The following is a 21,864-nucleotide window of genomic DNA, read 5'->3' on the forward strand; positions in this document are numbered from 1 at the left end:
GGAAGTGAGTTATAATAATACCCAAAACAATGATTTCAGTGGGTATGGAAGTGGTTAGTTGGCTGATTTGTATTCATTTGGTTTTTGGGTCAGTGGTGCCTTGATTATTCTAAGGATTCTAGCTCATGTTATACAAGTCTTTTTATTTAAGACTTTTAGCATATCCATGTATATTAGTGAGGAATATACAATTGGACCAGCACGTTTCAGAAAGAACTCTAATAGAAACATTGGTCCTGATCATCTTAATCTTTATTTTGTTAATTTTCAGTGATGCTTCCATGTAAAACAACTTTAAAATGATATGTTGGAGTGGATGTGGCTCAAGCGGTTGAGCTCTAGCCACCCACATGGAAGATCCTGGGTTTTGGTTCCTAGGGCCTACTAAGAAAACAAAACAAACAACAAGCAGAACAAATGAACAATGCTGGGAAGCTATGTGGCTCAGTGGTTGAGTGCCAGCTTACCACATGCTAGGTGCTGAGTTCAATCTCTGACCCCCAGTACCTCAAAAAAATATATATATGTTAATGGACACTTAATGCATTCTAAAATAGAATCCTTTTTCAGCATATCATGCTAATGGGAAATGATCATTTGTTTTATAGAGTATGTCTGAAATACAGCAACAGTTCTAAAAAGATTTAATTTAAAGAAAAAGTTGTTTGCCAAGTGTTACGAACTTTCTTTATTTCAGAGCTTTGAAAAGCACCTCACATAAATTATCCCATATCAAAAGAGCTTCTATTTATCAATTTAAATATTTCTCTGGTTAAATGCATTACACTTTTTCCCAGTATTAATGACAAGTTAACAACAATGTGCAATTTTTATAAAGGATAGGAATAGGAATTCATAAGCAACTCTTTTTGTAATGGTCTTAATTTTCCAATGAAATGAAGTCATTTAAATGCTTTCAGCATGAAATTAACTATTTTATTTAATAACCTGTTCTGATTCACTGGAATAGTATAGGGAAAGGTAATGTCAATTTTTCCACTAAACTGAAAGGTTCAGTACATTTCTCAATTGACTGTACATTTTATTAGAAATCCTGTCTCCTTTTTCTTCTTCACTTGAAGAATTGACTAAAATACAAATCAACTAGGCAAATATAATATCCAATCTTTTGTGATAATCTTATTAGAATAGTAAACAATAAAAGACTGGATAAAGAGAATATTGCTGAGACCAAAGGAAAGTATGTGATGATTCAGATGGTCTGTGGTACTTTTATTTTTTATGTTTTATTTCTTGCCCTTGCAAATAAAGACCTTCTATTTTTGTCTTTTAAATTTTCTTTTTAAAGAAGCTTTAGCTATCTTAAATGATACATCAGTAATAGAGGGGAATTCCCATATACCCTACCCCCTCCCCTTCCCATACTTGTCCCCATTAACACCATCTTTCATGAGTGTGGTACATTTGTTATAATTGATGAACACATTTTGAAGCATTGTACTAAGCATGGTCTATAGTTAACCTTATAGTATACGCCTTGCACTGCAAATTTTGTAGATTTTGACAAAATATATAATTGCCTGTATCCGTCATTGCAATGTCTTTCAGAACAATTCCAGTGTCCCAAAAATGCCCCGTGTTACACCTATTCTTCTCTCTCCCTCCCCTCAGAACGTCTGGTGACTATTGGCTTTAGATCAGTCTTACAAGATCTTCCATTGCTAGAATAATAATAAGTCTGCTTCAGTCCATAGTTGCATTCCTCCCTTAGGATTATTTATTCTTCAATCTTGAGGATTTTAGGATGGTGATGCCCACTCTGTTTCTGAATTGAGATCCCATGGGGCAGATGGATGGAACTGTCTTGCTTGTGGTTACAGATACTGTCTGTTGGGTGGGTGTTGTCCACCATCATCATTTTGTTCGTTGTCCTGGCTGAGTCCTATGAAATAGAGAGTAGGTGTTGCAACACTGCTGAGATTCAAGGGTCAACTGGCATGTGAACTGACTGAAGATTTAATTCTCTAATATGTATGTTGAACAAATATAGTGCTAACTTTGGTTCAAATAAATGGGGCAGAAGAGCTATGTATAGGGAAATTATAAATGAGTCTAACTCTGTGACATTGGGGAGCATCTTTTCCAAGGTAAGGCCCACTGACAGGGTGCTGAATTCCTGAGATTGTCTACCCTGCCTGCCTATAGTGTCTAGATGGCTCTAGAGCCCCAAGGTTGTTGCCGCCCCCCCCCCCCCCCCCCTGTTTACTATGGCAGTCAGTGAACTCCTCCTGAGATGTGCATAAACATAACCTCTAGAATGACCTCCGGACTCACTTGGAAATCTCTTAGCCATAAAAAAAATCGTTTGTATTTACGAGTTCCCCCTTTTGGTCAAGGAAATCCCTTCTATTTTGTATGTATCCTTACTTTATTAAAATTGAATACTATCCAGCAAACTCATTCCTAGATATTTACCTAAGTGAGATGAAGACTTGTGTGTGTGAACCTGTATGCATTTGTTTATAGGGGCTCATAGTTACCAAAAATTGGAATAATACAAATTTCCCTCAGTTGGGGAAGGGATAAATATAAATAGTATGTGATACATCCATACATGGAGTATTATTTAGCAAAAAAAGAACAAACTACATGCAACAACATAGGTGAATATCAGATGTACCATGCTTAGTGAAATAAATCATACTTAAAATAAGGTATTTGAGAGACTATTTTTAGCATAAGATTGTATAAAGGATGAAATTCCAAGTTGAGAAATAAGAGATCATTAAATTATAGTAGTGAATGAAGAGTTTTTTAAAATAACATTTTCTGGTAGTAATTGTTCTAATTGAAGAAATTCGAAATTTGGTCTCTAGAGACTTCATCTCATTCTTCGTTGACATCGATATGGTTTAACTTAGGTTTTTTTTTTTCTATTGTCCTTTAATTAATTTTAACTTTTTAATTTAACAATTTCAGATTTATAGAAAAATAGATAAGATTAAAACAGAGAATTTCCATATGGCCTTCACTCAAATTCCCCAAATGTTAAGATTTTACCTCATTTCTTTTGTCATTCTTTTTTATATATAACAATATAAAAATATATAAAACACAAGTTGTAAGCATGATATCCTTTTTTTTTTTACTTTTTTATTAATGTTAATAGATCACACAAAGAACATTACATTAAAAAACATAAAAAACATAAGAGGTTCCCATATACCCCACTCCCTACCCCCCTACCCCATCATTTTTGTAAATTGTATTTTTTTGAAGATATATACATCACAAAAAAATGTTACATTAAAAAATTTAAGAGGTTCCCGTATACCCTCCCCACACTCCTCCCACATCAACGACCTCCTCCATCATTGTGGCACACTCATCACACTCGGTGAAAACATGTTGGAGCACTGCTGTACCACATAGTGATAGTTTACCCTATAATTCACACTCTCCCCCAGTACATTCAGTGGGTTATGGCAAGATATATAAAGTCCGGCATCTGACCCTGCAATATCATTTAGGATATCCTTTTTACCCCTAAATACCTCATTGTGTGTTTTCTAAAACTAAGAACATTTTCTTACATAACCACAGTACAAATATAAAAATCAGGAAATTGACATCATTACATTGTCATTCCTAATCTACAGACTTTATTCACATTTCATCATTTGTTCCAATAGTGTCTTTTAAAGCAAAAGAAAATCTGGGATTATACCTCACATTTAGTTGTGTGTCTTTGGTATCTTTTCTTTTTTCCTGCAATAGTTCTTCAGAGTTCCTTTGCCTTCTAAGGTATTGACAGTTTTGAAGAGTACCAGCCAGATATTTTGTAGATATGTCCCTACAGATTTAGGTTTATCTGCTATTTCCTCATGGTTAGATTCAGGGTTTCATTTTGGGCAGGGGTATCATAAAAGTGATGTTTTCTTCTGTGTACATGATATTTGGAGGCATTTAAAGTATATTTGACCCACTACCATAAATGTCATCTTTGATTATTTGGTTAAGATAATGTCTACCTGGTTCTCTACTATAAAATTACTCTTTTCTCCTTTGTAATAAATAAGTTTTTTTTTTTCTTGGTGGGGAGATACTTTGAGGCAATGTAAATAACCTGTTCCACTAGTTTAGCATCCACTGATGATTCTTGTCTGAATCAGTAATTTCTGTGATGATTGGCAAATAAATGATTTTCTGTTTCTGTCATTCTTTATTAGTTGTCATTCTCTTGTAAGTAATAGTTTCTCCTTTTATACTATTTATTAATCTGTATGGACTCATGGGTTCTTATTTTATTTAATGGAATGTAGTCTGTTACTATCAAATTGTTCCAAATGTGGCCAGTGGGAACTCACTCAAGCTGATGTCTATGCCCTTTTGTTGTAGCTGCAACATTCTTTGAGCACTTCTTTATTTTTTGGCCCCAAAAGATGTTTCAGGCTCATCATATACTTTCTCAGCCCCAGACCTGTAATCAACCATTTCTCCAAGGAGCGCTGATTCCTTTAAGTGGAGAATGTTATTTAGAAATCAAGGTCTGGGTGCTAGGTTAATGTAAAGTTTTCAAAATAGAACATTAGTTTTCCAGGAAGGATAGTCTTATATATGTACTGGCTTTTATTGTTTTGTAATTCCTTCTCCTGCAAAGAATATACTTGATATATAAAATGGAAAGAATGAATGAGCTGTGTCAGTATTGGTTATGTCAGGCTTACTGAATAACATGGTGTAAATTCCAAATGTTTTAGACCAAAAAGCAACTGATTTTTAAAAAATGTTAATATTTAATCATCAGGCTTATAAAGGTTTTAGACAGCTGTATAATTTTTCAGTGCTCTATTGTGAGCTTAGTAAAGGCCAAGATTAATCTGTTCCATTCTAGCATTGGTAAAAAGGTTGGTCAAGTTTTTTCTTTTCACCTGTCATTTCTTGGACATGATATCACTTAAATATCTATGAAAAAAGAGTTGTGATCTGATCAGAATGGATTTGACTAGGAGATGATGTGACTTTGGAATAAGATGTATTCTTCAGGAAAGAAAAATTTCAGTATTTGTCAGTATGAAGTTTTTCAGATAGGTAGGTAATCATGCTGAGAAATAAAATGATTCAGCAGGTGGTAGTGAATCTGGCAACAAGTCTTTATGACTGAACCGTGAAATCTAGGATTGGGAAAGAACTTGATCTAGAAGACCAGTGGGAAACAAGGCAGCACTCTAATTCTATAGGATCTACTTTACCAGCTATAGAGGACTTAGGCACAGTTGAGTTAGACTGTGGACCCTGAACAGGGGCCTAGGGGAAAGACTTGATCATAAAGGTTATTGGAGCCCAAGATGATTACGAAGTGTGAATAGTGCTAAAGTGGGACCAACATTTAGATGGACTGTGCTTTGAGATCTTGGGCTGCAGTTCTAAAAATATACATGTGTGTGTGTGTAAATTACCAGAATGTCAAAAGTTGAAATAAACTAGTTCATGATTACTCAGTGTTTTCTTTGGGTTATAGAGCCTGTTGCTAAGTTGAATCTATAGTTGCAGTTTTAGAAACTACAAATGTTGAGATTTAGATGGCCTAGAAACATTCATTATTCATTATTCTCTTCAAGATGGTCTGATAGTTACCTTAGTAGCTCTTCAAAACTTACTTATGATGACACAGAAATATAAGGGTGAGCTATTGATTCTAACCACATATGCTTAATTTTCTTTACATTGTCTGATGTGGACATGACGCTTGTTAATAGGAAATACTGAATGACTCAGCCAGTCAACTGGAAATAGGAGAGTGAGGTCAGGAATAGTCCTGCTGAATAGTGCCTTTGAACCAAGCAAAATATTTCTTTCTGGATTTGAATATTCAGACTCTGCCTAGTATCAGTCACCCTAAAATTTCCATGGTACTCTTTCATTTTTTTAGGTGTGACACATACATGTAGTTAAGTCAGTACTTTCTTTTGAATGAACCAACAGGAAATAACTAAATGTTATGAGATTTTAAAATAAGAATTGTCTCACCCAACTGTGGGGATCCACAAGTCCAATTCTGAAGGGCAGGCTGCAATGTGGGAACTCCAAAGAAGGTTTTTGATGAATTCCTCAGGAGAAGCAGGATGGTTGAAGTAGAGATGGAAATTCTCTCATCAGACTGCTGAAATAACCACTTTTCCTCTTAAAGCATTCAACTGATTGGAATAGACTTCTCTCATTGTTGATGGACATCTCCTCAGTTGCTTGTAGATGTAATCAATTTACAGATGATTAAAGACTATAAAATATCCTCACAGTAACAATCAGGCCAGTGCTTACTTGACCAAATGCAACTGGACAACAAAATCTGGTTAAGTTGACACAGGAACTTAACTGTCGGGAATACCATTTACAGTAGCATCAAAATTTAGAAATACTTAGGGAAAAATCTTAAAAAAATATGTAAAACATCAGAACATTGAAAACTGAAAACCACTGCTGAAAGAAATTCAAGTAAACCTAAATAAATACATGATGTATACATGTTCACGGGCCAGAAGACCTAATGTTAAAATGGCAGTTCTCCCCAAATTGACCAATGGAGTGAATGTAATACAATCTATTTAAAAAATTTTTAAATAGAAATTGAAAGACTGATTCTAAAATTTATATTAAAAACAGTTACGTAATTAAGTAGATATCAAGACTTAATAAAGCTACTGTAATCAGTACAGTGTAATATTCTGCTAGGGGAGACAAACAGACCAGTGAAACCGAATAGAAAGTGTAGAAAAATTCATGTACCCACACACACAAGCACATATACACACACACAGTCATGTAGTATGACAAATGACACAACAGTGCAGTGGGAAAAAGGATAATCTTTTTAATAAATGGTTTGAGATCAGTTGTTTTCTGTTTATTATTGAAATAATGAAACGCTGTAATGATAATTAAAGTGATAAATGCACAATTATGTGTTTATAGTAAATTCCATTGATTTTACACTTTGGATGAATTGTATGCTTTATTAATATGTATCAATAAAATGGATTTGTTTTAAAAAAAATTAAATATTGATTTCATCTTAATATTCCAAAACATTAATTACATGTGGCTTTTTTTTTTAGATTTATTTTTTATTTATTTCTCCCCCCCGCCCCGTTGTCTGCTGTCTGTGTCCATTCACTGTGTGTTCTTCTGTGACTGCTTCTATCCTTATCAATGGCACCAGGAATCTGTTTCTTTTTGTTGTGTAGTCATCTTGTTGTGTCAGCTCTCCATGTGTGCGGCGCCATTCTTGCGCAGGCTGCACTTTCTTTCGCGCTGGGCAGCTCTCCTTACGGGGCTCACTCCTTGCACTTGGGGCTCCCCTATGCGGGGGACACCCCTGCGTGGCACGGCACTCCTTGCGCACATCAGCACTGTGCATGGGCCAGCTCCACACGGGTCAAGGAGGCCCAGGGTTTGAACCGCGGACCTTCCGTGTGGTAGGCAGATGCCCTGTCCATTGGGCCAAGTCTGCTCTCACAGGTGGCTTTAGATCTCAATATGAAAGGTAAAACAATAAAGCTTATAGGACATAATGAGAACTTAGAGTAGGGAAAAAAAGTGATAAGTTGGAGTGTGTTAAAATTAATGATTTCTATCAATTCATTGAACAAAGAGGTTTTGAAAAGATAAGTCACAGTGTGGAGGAAGCTATTTGTAGTATGAATGACTCATGTCCAGAATATTTTTATTATTTTTTAAAGAGTATAGTGAAATGAAGAGGTGTTTTAGTTTATCCATTCATTTTTGAGGAATCCTAGTTTTTGACCCACATAATTTCAGTTATAAAATAGCACAAAGAATCTAGAAAAACTTGGTCTTGTTTTAGAATCAGTGCAAAAATAGCTCCTGGATGGCAAGGGCTGTGTCTCATTTATATTTGAATTCTATGAGTCTTGGTGGTGCCAGGTATATAATTGGTGTTCATATTCTTACCAGATTAATGGATGAAGGTTTTTATAATTACAAGCAAAGTATGGATAAAAGAGTAAACCTCTCATTTTAGGATTGGCTTTTTAAATATGAACCAAGAACTGAGCATCACAGTTGGATATACAGAACAGAATATTAAAAATTTTAGAATGTGAAGATGTGGTACATTTTAGAGCTATAAAACATGGAGCATGATTATTGGAAGTACTCTGGCAATTATTTTCTCATATTTGGTAGGGTAAAGAGAAGCATTGTTGATCTATACGGCATATTGGAGAAGATAGAATTTCATCTTAGGAAATAGGAGGAATGTTTAAGTATGTAATGCTGCTTTGGAGATGTGGAAATGTTTGAGACTGAATATTTGAGTGAACTAAGCAGAGCATGGATTTAACAAATGGCAGATATGACAGTCCAGGGTATCTTAATTTTTGAACCATTAGATAAATCTCTAGTATTTGAATGCAAGCATCAGGCATATGATGAGCAACATGAATTGGTAATGATTACATTATTTAAATTTCAACTTTACATGTTTGCAGATTTCTAAAGTTCCTGTGACTTCAGACAATGGATGAACAATCACAAGGAATGCAAGGGGCACCTGTTCCTCAGTTCCAGCCACAGGTAATTTATTCTAATTAGGACTGATAAAATATAATGTATTAAATATATGTGAAGAAGGAAGGAGACCATTAAAATTTCCTTATAAAATAAAATGCTGATTAAGAATTTCCAAGTTTTAGCCAGAATCATTTGTTTTAAAATATCATTTTTGATACTAAATTCTCATGTACAAACCTAAAAAAACAAAAGCCTCTGTAGCTTTTAACTCTAACAGAAGGAACCTATCTAGGCTTTGAGGTTTAATATTAAACTTCAGGAGGAAAAAACAGGTGAAGCCAAACCAGGTTATGAGAGTGCCTATAGTTTTTGTGCCTGTCTCTGCTTTGGCTTAGTGATCCTGCCTTGCCTCAACAACCTTCCATTATTGTTAATTTCCTCTCTCCCTCATTTCTCTTATTATGTAGTTGTTTGTTTCTTATAACATAATATGAAGTAAAATAATTTTTCAGTAAGAATATACACATACTATTGAAATTCACTACTTTATCATCCCACATTCAGCATGAAAGCTTGTCATAAAATTCAATGTAATGACATTTTAAAAATAACAAATGCCTCTGCACTGGGGCAGCCCCTCATTTTGTTGTTCATACAGACTGATTCTCAACTTGGTGTTTAATGCATTTTATAATAAGGCTCAAATTTATTCTGCTAGGCTTATTGTCCCAATTTATTTAGATCAGTGTTTCTGAAACTGTTTGAGGAATTGATAGATGGTCTTTCAAATGGTTTTCTGTAGTCAAAATAGGTTTGTGAGAACTGGGATAACATTTACTTTATGACAGTGCTTCCTTAGAACCTTTCCTATACTGACGTGCATTGTCATTTTCCAGGAAGAAGACAGAGTATGTAGCGCTTTCCAAACTTACATGACTTTGGAACCTCAAGAGTATTTATTGACTACTCCCTCAATCAGTGTTCTGTGAAGCACAGTTTAGAAAATACTGCCTACAGATTTCATTTTGCCTTTGTGTCTGCTCATTTTGTGCCCTCCATTATCTTCTACAAGTTTTGAAATTCTGCCCATCCTTCAAAGACTACCTAAATGCTATGGAGCCTTTTCTATGGAGCCTTTTCTTCTCTTCTGAATGTAATATCTTTCCATAGAAACCTGATGATACATTTTTTAAAAATTAATTTATTTATTTCTGTCCCCTTCCCACCCCAGTTGTCTATTGTCTGTGTCTATTTGCTGTGTGTTTTTCTTTGGCCGTTTCTGTTGTTGTCAGTGGCACGGGAATCTGTATTTCTTTTTGTTGCATCATCTTGTTGTGTCAACTCTCCATGTGTGGTGCCATTCCTGGGCAGGCTGCACTTTCTTTCGAGCTGGGTGGCTCTCCTTACGGAGCGCACTCTCCCCTATGAGGGGACACCCCTGCATGGCAGGGCACTCCTTGCGCGCATCAGCGCTATGCGTAGGCCAGCTCTACATGGGACCTGGGGTTTGAACCGCGGACCTTCCTATATGGTAGACAGACGCCCTAACTACTGGGCCAAGTCTGCTTCCCTAATGATGATTCATTCTTTGTATCTCTTGACTGGTCTTTCTGATACTATCATTTTTATATGAGCATTTTCTGGATTTATCCGTTTTCAAAGCTTAAAATCTCCTTGCAGGAAAGGCCTATGTCTTAATTTCTTTGGTAGGTCAGTGAAACTTTGGTCCCTCACAAATAGCAGGGGCTCAATAAGAATATGGAATTGAAACAAACCAGTGACTCCTTAAAATTACCATGTTTAAATTAGTTCTTTACCTAATTATTCTTAAATTGCTTTTCTTCATTATACCTGTCTGAATTCACTGTTTTGAGTAGAGAGAACTTCTAACTTAAAGAAGGCCAATATTTTAATTTCTAAGAAACCTACCCTTTATATTTTGTATTATAGTCATGAATTATATTATCAAGATTATAATAAACAACTATCAGAGAAACATTTTAATGCCAGTTTTACACACATGCACACATTATTGTTTCATGTTACTTTGTGTCTAGCGAAGATAGTAAAAGAAGCAACTCCAACAATGAGGTGGTTTGTGTTATGATTTTGAAATTCACAGTTTTGAACAGCCCTATGTTTCAAAGAAAAAAAATAAGCACTTTCATTTTTGCCTCCTACTGACTCACCAACCAGGAAAGGTCGGAGTGGCAATAGGAGGCATAAATGAAAGTAATAATTGTTTTCCTGTGAGACACTGGCTGGCCCACAGTATAAATTTCAAAACTGTATGAGTGGTTCTCCATTTCTTTTCACACTGATCCTTTCGTTTATGCTTCCTGCTCCTGCTCCTGTGTGGATGAACCTCTTTCCCTGTTGGAAAAAGGCAAGTGTCATTCCAGGTTCGGGCTGTCTTGGGGCAAGTGGGGAGAGCAAGAGGATTCCCCCCCTTTCTTCATTCAGACTGATGGTGTGAGGCAGTGAACAATTACCTAACAAGAGTTTACAGGTGTTATTGCTTATTATGTTTTGAAAAATGTTACTGCTCTCAATAGCATTATTTTAAAAGACTGGGAAATGACAGCCTCTGCTTAGGGTTGACATCCTTCTTTTGTTTTGTTCCACACCATTGGCCTAAAAAATGGAGGTGATATGGCAACATGTAGTTAGCCAAGTGACTTCTTTCATTCTTGTGACTATTAATATACAAGTCTGGACATAAACAGAAAGGAGGCCAGCTTTTTAGGTGTCAAATACCAATTCCTTATTATAATGATGACTGATATATATTCTTGGCATCTTCTTTCTTTTTCCTCAACCAAGGTGACTGCTTTAATCCTATAATGCATAGTTATGTGGTCTTATTTTTAATAAGATTCCCTTTTTTAATGTTTTAGAATATGCAATTTATGTATCTTTACTAAATTTTTTTTTGTTTGCATTATTGTCATTCTCTTGAACTTAGAGGAAATTTTTTCTGTCAACTTTTCTTCCCTCCTTCTGTCCCCCTTTCCCCTCTCTGCTTTTCTTCCACTAAAGCCTAAAAGGTATTAGAAGGTTAGTTTGACTAGATTCTTACACTATGTATTTTTATTACTGTGAATTCTTGCTCATGGAATGATGGATTTGGCTTTAAATTTTTTGTTTTAAAGATTTATTTATTTATTTAATTCCCCCCCTCCCCCGGTTGGTTGTTCTCTGTGTATATTTGCTGCGTCTTGTTTCTTTGTCTGGTTCTGTTGTCGTCAGTGGCACGGGAAGTGTGGCCAGCGCCATGCCTGGGCAGGCTGCATTTTCTTTCGCGTTGGGCGGCTCTCCTTATGGGTACCCTCCTTGCATGTGGGGCTCCCCTACGCGGGGGACACCCCTGTGTGGCAGGGCACTCCTTGCACGCGTCAGCACTGCGCATGGGCCAGCTCCGCATGGGCCAGCTCCACACGGGTCAAGGAGGCCCGGGGTTTGAACCGCGGATCTCCCATGTGGTAGACGGACGCCCTAACCACTGGGCCAAGTCCATTTCCCTAAATTTTTTTTTTTTAACATAGATGGTGTAAAAAGTGATGACAGAGCAATAGTAAAATATTTAATTTTTAATATGAGACTAATTTTAAAAAGTGGAAATTTATAGCTAACGTTTTGTAACTCTTGATTTAGGGCCATTGAGTAAAGAGGGTTGTGGTATATTCACTCTTTTATTATAAAGTCAAATATAAAACAGTTATAATCAAAGAAGCAATTCTAAGAACTCCTTACAGTGAATAGAGAAAGGATTACTTTTAATGGTAATAACCACCACAGGCTTAGGTTATGTTTGTGTTTTGTTTTTTTGTTTTTATAAATCTGAAGACATTTAATGTGATGCTTTAGCCTCTTGTGAAAGAGAGAAGGCATCCCAGATCGAAGGTAGAAAAGAAGACTTTTTTTTTTTTAACAGCTTATAAATTAGGAGAATCTGGTCCTGGAGTCTTCCAATCCAGTCAGTAAGGTAGACTGCATATTTAAGCTTCATTGTAATGCAAACTACTATCTGTTTGTGTTTTGCCTTTGTGAAGTAAGAATGAAGAGATGAGGTGGAGATGTTTATCTCGTAGCTTGTTCAGGGTACTAATCAGGGTGCATATTAGAACGGAGAGAAGACAGTCCCCAGTGAGTGGGTAATTCTTTGGTACACTATTATTATATTATCTCCCCCTCTTTGTAGTTTATCTGACAGCATTCCTTTCTTTGTGAAAATAAGGGTCACAATTTGGCTTGCTTCTCTTGATAAACTGATTTGTTAAGTACTTTCATATAACATTGAGTTGAGCTTTTTTTTTTTGGGAAATCTTTAGAAATTGAGGTGATAAGTCCTCCTTTTAGCAGTTCACCTCATTGAATAACTTAATATTGATGCAGGTGTGGGAGAATGAGCAGTATAAGGAAAAATGACCTTTGCCATATTTTAAATTCATGGCCATGAACCTTAAGTAAACCTAAATGCTGCTCAGCAGTCATAGCCGTTTACTTAGCAATCAAATTCATATAACTCCCTGTTTTACTCTGTGACTATTCCATATTTTCTCTCTCCTCAAATCCCCAACACATCCTTCTGCATCCTAACTCAGCTGATGCCTTGCTTCCTATTTCCCTGAGAAAACTGAAGCATCAGAAGAGAACTTTCATGGACTCCTACCATGATAACTCTTATCCCAGAATCTATACTTATATGGTCTCCCTTTTCTGTTATCAGATGAACTACCCACATTACTCTCAAAAGGCCAGCCCTCCTGTGTGCACTAGATCCTGTTTCCATTGCCTCCTCAATTTAGCTTCCATTACCAGGTCCTTACATCAGTATATTAATATCCCTCTAGGTGTTAACCTCTTGCTCTGCTCCTTGTACAGCAAAATTCCTAGAAAGATTTATATATACTCTTCTACCATTTCTTCTTTCACTCTTTTAAACTTCAGTTAGGCTTTCTACCCCCTATGTCTTGTAAACAGTTCTTCTCAAGGTTCCCAGTAACCTCATGTTGCTCATTCCAGTGGTCAGTCTCAGACCTTAACTTACTGGTCTTATGAGCTGTATTTGATAGAGAGTTTATTATACTCTCCTTTTTGAAACCTCTTCTTCACTTGGCTTCCAGGAACATTGTTTTTCTCTTGTCTTATTGGTCCCTTCTTTGCGCATTTTTCCTCACTTCCTGGACCTCTTAACAATGGACTGCATCAAGGCTTGGTCCTTGGACCTCTTCTCCTGTCTGTATCCTTTGATGATTTCTTTCAATCTCATGATTCTAAATATGATCGATATGCAGGTAACTCTTATTGCTCAGCCTGGACCTCTGCCCTGAATTCAAGATTCATATATCCAGTTGCCTTCTTGACACCTGTTGCATGTGTAACAGGTGTTTCAAACTTAGCATGTCTGAAACTGAACTCTAAATATTATACCCAAGACTGTTCTTCCTGCAGTTTTCTGTCTCATTTAGTAGCAAGTCCTTCCAGTTGCTCAGGCTAAAATCCTTGGAGCCATCCCTTTCTTCCTTCTGTCTCTTTTATCTCACATCCAATCTGTTAGCAGATTCCATAAACTCTTTCTTTAAAATATACCAAGAATTGGAACACTTCTTACCTCTTCCACTGCTACCACTCTAGTCCATGTTACTTTCATTTCTCATCTACCCTATTGCAGTAGCTTCCCAGCTGTTCTCTTTGCTTCCACCCTTACCCAACTTCAGTCTGTTCCCATTACAGAAGTCAGTGATCCTTATAAAATTCCAGTTAAATCATGTCATTCCTCTGGTTTCCCTTTGGCTTGCTCATTCATCTTCTTCAATTATATATATATTTTTTATTTTTATTTTTTTTAAAGATTTATTTTTTAAAATTTATTTCTCTCCCCTTCCCCTCTCCAGTGGTCTATTCTCTGTGTCCATTTGCTGCGTGTTCTTCTTTTGTCCGCTTCTCTTGTTGTTAATGGCATGGGAATCTTTTGTCTCTTTTTTGTTGTTGTTCCATCATCTTGCTGCGTCAGCTCTCCATGTGTGTGGTGCCATTCCTGGGCAGGCTGCACTTTCTTTCTTGCTGGGCGGCTCTCCTCATGGGGGCACTCCTTGCGTGTGGGTCTCCCCTACACAGGGGCACCCCTGCGAGGCACGGCATTCCTTGCACGCATCAGCACTGCGTATGGGCCAGCTCCACATGGGTCAAGGAGGCCTGGGGTTTGAACTGCGGACCTCCCATGTGGTAGGCGGACGCCCTATCCACTGGGCCAAGTTCGCTTCCCCAATTATATATTTAAATATCACTTTCTCAGTAAGGCCTTCTTTGATTTCTCATTGGAAATTAAAATCCCCCAACCACCCAGTCTGCCTTCCTTGACATATTTTTCTCTATATCGTGTAGTACCTTATCACTTTTTATTTTGTTCATTATCTTTTTTCTTCTGCTGGAGTATAAGCTGTATCCTTAGCCTTCAGAATGATTACAGGAGCACAAAGTAGTCATTTAATGAATACTTGCTGAATGAATACAACTTGGTTTCAAATCAATCCATTTTTTTTCTTTGCAAGCACCACTTCTTAAATAAAAATGAAAATTTATAAATTTCTCCAAAATTCCTCTTTCATCATACCTATACCTACATTCTCTGTTGATTTTGTTTTTTAAAGATTCATTTTTATTTTATTTATCTGCCCACCCCGCCATTGTTTTGTGCTCACTGTCCACTTTCTGTGTCCATTTCGTGTGTGCTCTCTGTGCCGGCTCATCTTCTCTAGGAGGCACCTGGAACCAAACCTAGGATCTCCCGTGTGGGAGAAAGGTGCTCAATCATTTGAACCACCTCCACTCCCTGATTTGTTGTGTCTCTCATTGTGTTTCTTGTTTGTATCATCTTATTGTATCAGCTTGCTGTGCCAGTCCATCGGGCCTTCTTGCTGTCTTGCGCGTCTTCTCTAGGAAGCACTGGGATCCAAACCCAGGACCTCCTATGTGGTGTGCGGGAGCTCTATCACTTGAGCTACATCCACTTCCCCCTCAGTTTTTTTACTGAACTATCCCCCCCCCCCCCACACACACATACTACCTTGTTTTAACTGAAACACAACCCTTTCCCCTGAGGATACCTCTTTCCCTCTACTTCTCTAAGTTCAGGCTCCTTATTCTTCTGTGTCTATTTACTATAGGGTTAAGAGGTAGGAACAGCAGCCTTCTCTATTGAAGGACCTCTTCCATTCCACTTCTTTTTTTGGACAAGTTTGATCCTTTGAACCTCATGCCATCCAACATAAGTACCCTTCACCTTCTTTATTGAAATTATCTTCTGACCTACCCATTGCTTGCCATATTAGTTGAAAACTTGACCACTTGGCCTACTCTCTTGCTGCCTGCCCACACTGTCTTGCTTGCCAAACCATCCTGCCATCATCCTGAGTGCTAGTACTCTGCTACTACCAGTAGCTCCCAGTATTTAACCTCTTACATTGCACCTGCCTTGCACTAAACATTTTGAATTTTCTCAATTAATCCTAACAGAATACATGTGAGACATTATTTTTCACACTCCATAAATGAGGTGACTGTGGCTCAAACTAATTAACTGACTTGCTCATGGTTGCGTAGCCAGTAAATGATAGAGCTAGGATTTGACTGGGATTACCCAAGTCTCTTTAACTCCAAGCTAGTCATTCTTTAGCTTTCACATACTTTGCTAGGTCAGTCAGATCTCCTTAGTCACCACAATTTTTGATATTTTTATAGGCCACCTCAAACTCTTAGTCTTCAAGGTGACGTTTATTGTATTCTGCCCACTTGATTATTACTATCATCCATCTAGCTGCTCAAGCTACAGTCGAATCTCATACCTCATGTTTAGGTAATTTTTCACATTCTCTTGATTTTACTCTGTTTTAGTTTCCTTGGCTGCTCAAGCAAATACCGTGCAATGGGAATTTAATGGCTCATGGTTTTGAGGATAGGAAAAAGCCAAATCAAGGCATCATCAAGGTGATGTTTCCTTCCTGAAGACTGGTGTTTTGGAGTTGACTGCAAACTCCAAAATTGTTGGTCCTGGGTCCACATGACAGTGCACAAGGCAGTCCCTCTTGGCCTCTCCCTTCTCTTCCAGGTTCTGTTAACCTTCAGCTTCTTGCTTCTCTTGGCTTTCTTTTTTTCTGAATTTCATTCTGTTTGTAAATGACTCCAGTAATAGGATTAAGATTCATCCTGATTTAGGCGAGCCACACCTTAACTGAATCCACAGGAATGCATTAAATTTAAAAACGTGCTTTCTCTTCGGTACATGCAGCTCCAAAACACCACTCTTGAAATAGCTATTGAATCTCTTAATTCTCTATATCCTGACTGCCAGCACTCATTTCATGCGTGGATTGTTGAAGCAGCTTTGGAAATGGTCTCCTTATCTCTTGTTTTACCATTTCTAGTGCATTCTATTCATTGCAATAAGAGTCATCTTTCTAAACTGTACTTCTAATCACTCTCATTAAAACTCTGGGTTCTTATTATTTTTAGGATGAATTCTGTACTTGTTTATACGATTTAAAAGACCTTGCATCATCTGATCTCCTTTTATTTCTCCAGCTACATTTGGTGCCTCTCCCTATTTTGGACTCTGAGATTCAGCTATATCTTGAATATACCAGGCTCTCTTTCATTTCCAAATGTACAATGGTGAGGTCATGGTCTCAGGTGGTATCCAAGAGGATTTAGTCACTAATGGAACATAATGAGCATAAAGGCTCATTATAATGTAATATTACTTACAAAAGTGGTTTCATGATAAAGACCTTAAGGAAAATATTATAATAGAGGAAATATATAATTTTGAAGATAACAAAAGATTATTTTGAGAAAATTATTATTGCATGATTCCTTACACTAGTTGTACTTCTAATAAATAAGAATATACCATTATACATTGTTGACTTTTGTGTCACATTTTATATTTATAAGTACTTGATAATGGGTACTCAACTACTATTTGTTTAATGAATGAATCTCTAAATGGAACTTAATTTCTACCTCTTCACTAGCTAAATATTGATTAGTTTACCCATTTGTTGCTATTATTATGTAGCTGTCAGTTACTTTAGAGTTAAGAAAAGAATATGTGGCAGTATAGAATACTAAGAATGTTGTCAATGAGAAATAACTTCAACATATTTAAGTGTGTTCGAGTTACCTTTAGATTTAGATTGATTATTCACAGTTACATATCTAGAAGTAAGAATTCCTCAAATTTTAAAGGAAATACCTTGAGAAATTTAGATGATTTTGCAAAGGATTTTGTTGTTACTCATGAAAATTTCTAATTGAACAATCTGTTCAGAGTGATGTGGGCAAAAGTGTGGCTGCCGTTAATCAAAATAGTTTTCTAATTTTATTTGAAACTGTGTTCAGAGCCCAAAATATAGTTTTTTTCCCCTTTTTAAAATTATCTTCCTTTTTTTAAAAAAAATACATAGATGACACACATTACGTTAAAAAATATGAGGTTCCCATATCCAAAATATAGTTGTTGTTTTTTTTATAATTTTTTTATTTTTTATTGACTTTGTAATAATATTACATTAAAAATATATATGTGAGGTCCCATTCAACCCCACCCCTCCACCCCCCCTCTCCCCCCCCCAACAACACTCGTTCCCATCATCATGACACATCCACTGGACTCGGTAAGTACATCTCTGGGCACCTCTGCACCTCATATACATTGGTTCACATCATGGCCCATACTCTCCTCTATTCCATCAAGTGGGCCCTGTGAGGATTTACAACGTCCGGTGATTACCTCTGAAGCACCATCCAGGGCAGCTCCACGTCCCGAAGACGCCTCCACCTCTCATCTCTTCCTGCCTTTCCCCACACCCTTTGTCCATTATGTCCACTTTTCCCAATCCAATGCCACCTCTTCTATGTGGACATTGGATTGGTTGTGTCCATTGCACCTCTATGTCAAGAGGAGGGTCAGATTCCACCTGGATGCTGGATGCAATCCTCCCATTTTCAGTTGTAATCACTCTAGGCTCCATGGTGTGGTGGTTGTCCTTCTTCAACTCCATCTTAGCTGAGTGTGGTAAGTCCAATAAATCAGATTGTAGGTGCTGGAGTCTGTTGAGGCTCAGGATCTGGCTATCACATTGTCAGTCCAGAGATTCAAATCCCCTAAATATATCTTAAACCCCAACATTAACTGCACCTCCAGCACATTAGCATGAAAGTCTTATGAAGGGAGATCCCATCTGAGTCCAGATTCATCACACATAAACACCATTTCCAAAGAGGGGCCATCTGCCCTGGTAGTTAACCCCATCGGCCATGACCATAACTCCCATGGGTCTCTTTAGCCCTCAAAGGAACCAATATCTGGGGGTTGTATCTGCTTTATCTGTCTCTCTGACTCTGCTCAGTTGTGCATGAGGGCAAACCTTCTGCCAGCCTCCAGACTCTTTTTTAGAAACTCGTAGCCATATAAACTCATTTCTCCTTTCCATTTCCCCCTTACTTTAGGTCAAACAGCATTTTAAAGTCATGGTATTTTATGTAGACATGGATATTCTGCTGATCCGCATTGAACCTTCCGTATAAGGTCATTTTCCAGTTGCATCATCAGTTGGTAGTTGATAGTGGTCCCTCGTTGCCAGGGAGGCTCATCCCCGGGTGTCATGTCCCGCGCTGGGGGGAAGGCATTGCATTTACATGGTGAGTTTGGCTTCGAGACTGGCCACATTTGAGTAACATGAAGGCTGACAGAAGGAACAAAATATATAGTTTTTAATAATCACAATAATGGATTTATGAATTCCAAAAATAGATGTTGAATTATGTTTGTAATCTGGTCTCTATCTGGGCATGATTAAGTTATGATTAGGGCTTTGACTGGGCCCTGTCATTAGGGTATTGAGTCCTCACCCCTTGGTGGGTGGGGACTCACAGATAAAAGACTTGGCAAAGGACAGAATTGACGGTCTTTTGATGTTGGAGTTTGATGCTGAAGCCTTAGGCTGGGGCCCTGGAAAATAAGCTCACAGAGGAAAGAGAAGCCAGCCCCAGGAAGATAGGATGGGCTCCCTGAGCCCAGGAAGAAGCAAGCCCTGGGAAGAGAGGAACCCTGAAGCCAGACAGAAGTAAGACCCTGGAAGTGAGGAACTCAGGAGCCTGAATCCTCGCAGACATTGGCAGCCCATCTTTCTCCAACATGTGAAAATAGACTTTGGTGAGGGAATTGACTTATGCTTTATGACCTGGTATCTGTAAGTTCCTACCCCAAATAAATACCCTTTATAAAAACCAACAGATTTCTAGTATTTTGTATTCAGTACCCCTTTGGCTGACATAATACAGAGCCCAAAATATAGTTTTTTTTACTTTTTAAAAATTATCTTTCTTTTTTTAAAAAAGATACGTAGATCACACACAATGTTACATTAAAAATATAAGAGGTGTTCCCATATCCAAAATGTAGTTTTTAATAATCCCAATAATGGAAACCTTTCTATTTTTGAGGGTGAATTTGGTATTTGCAGATACTTTAAAAATCTTCTGGAGCCAGCTATTACTTGCGACTATGGTAATTACTAAGTCTTGGTATTCTGTTTTTGGCCAAATGACTATGTTCTTAAATAAGACAAATATTTTTCAGATGGTTCATATACTAATTCAGATTAAAATTCTGAAAGAGGAGTTTCAAATATATTTTGAGTAGTAGAAACCTTCTTGGGATAAGTATACAGCTCCCCCTGGTTTGGGTTTTTTTTTTTTTTTCATTTCTTTTTTTTTCCTTCATTTTTAAAGTCTTTTTTATTAGAGAAGTTGTAGGTTTACCAAAAAATCATCCAGAAAATACAGAGTTCACTTCTAACTTCCCCCCATTATTAATACCTTGCATTAATGGTGGTAATTTGTTACAATTAGTGAAAGAATATTACTATAATTGTACTATTAGCTACATTTACATTAGTGTTCCCTATATTGTATAGGCCTGTGTTTTATTTTTAGATTTTTTATTCTAGTAACATGTTAGGTTGTATATATCTTGTTTCATTTTTGTCTTAGTCACTGATGTAAATAGAAAGATCAACCAATATTTATACCTGAAGAATATACTAACATTTACTCATTGATGTAAACAAAAAGATCGTCAACATTTATACCCCAGAAAGCCAGAACCACTGCTTTTTTTTTCAGGAGGCCCTGGGGGTTCATGTCTTCTGCTTTGACCTGTGCCATGAGCTTTGTTTGCCTGGTAGCTGTTTTGAAGAGCATTGTTGCATGTTTGCATTCCAGTATGTTAGTTAGAAGCCAGTTGTATTACTTTATATTTATAACACCCTTATATTTTGTCTTTTAAAAATATTATTATTATGTGGATATTACAACTTTTCATATGAATATGGTTATGTTACTTAACACTCTAATTAAAAATATTTTGGTAAATAATTCTTCTTTTTTCCCAGCCACATTTATACAGAATAAATTAATCATGCCTTTTTTTCCTTTTTACAGTACTCTTTGGTGCTGTGAACTGTTTAAATTGTTAACCCGATAGCCTCACATTCTTCCCATTTTCTTGTGCCTTATACTAGAAAGTCCATAAACTTCATTATTAGTAATGTCCTGTCACATTATTGGACATTTATAGAATTATGTACAGGTTCTCTACATGTCTCTAATCTCCAAGAAAAAAACCACTTTTATTTCCCTTTGCTCAGTCCTTCAACTCCATTGCTCTTTTCATTAGCTTAAAAAAATGTGTCACACATTTACTCAGGTTGGTTATGTGTTACATGGGAGTGATGGTCATTGTGTGAAGAAAGCATTCCTTTACATGACTGCATCTGATATCGTCTCAAATTGTACATGTCACACTTGCCATAAATCTTTAGTTTTATATCCAGTAAAGTGATACACAATGATAAACCAGTATTTTCTGCTATTCCTTCATGTTTATAAACAAATAACCTAGTATAATGTTCTATACCTGGTAGAAATGAGTGATTCACTTCTTTTTATTTGCAGTTTGCCCCAATCATGCATTTGTCTTTCATAATTGAAGATCAAATCCCCAAATATTAAGACTGACAGTAAATATACTTTGTTTTCAGTGAAATATTTTATAATTCTTTGTGTTAAGATGAGAAAATCATTTATTTCACCTTCATTCAGTAAGCAGCCCCTCTTCTAGAGTTGGCGATTTTACTAGAGGGTAAAGTGGCTGTTTATCAGCATTCCTAAGCATGCTAGCGAATGATATGCCCATTATGTAGACTTCATTTGTTCATTTGGAAAGTGAACAAAGTCATATGACTGACTTTGAAGTCTAAATGGACAAAAGAGACTTTGACTTCCCAGGAATATTGTAAAAATATG

General features: G+C 36.9%; 1 protein-coding gene across 5 annotated transcripts in view; it reads left to right on the forward strand.

The window, feature by feature from the left end:
- NEK7 (NIMA related kinase 7) overlaps window positions 1–21,864 on the forward strand; it is a 160,717-nt gene that overhangs the window by 55,305 nt on the left and 83,548 nt on the right. For all 5 annotated transcript variants that reach the window (XM_004476343.4, XM_058274922.1, XM_058274925.2 and 2 more), the window contains one exon: window positions 8,472–8,556. In XM_004476343.4, the coding sequence (XP_004476400.1) occupies window positions 8,500–8,556 (57 nt within the window). In that variant the 5' untranslated portion in view covers window positions 8,472–8,499. The remainder of the gene's footprint in view (window positions 1–8,471; window positions 8,557–21,864) is intronic.

Source organism: Dasypus novemcinctus, chromosome 13, assembly GCF_030445035.2.
Source record: "Dasypus novemcinctus isolate mDasNov1 chromosome 13, mDasNov1.1.hap2, whole genome shotgun sequence".
Classification (NCBI taxonomy): Eukaryota; Metazoa; Chordata; class Mammalia; order Cingulata; family Dasypodidae; genus Dasypus; species Dasypus novemcinctus.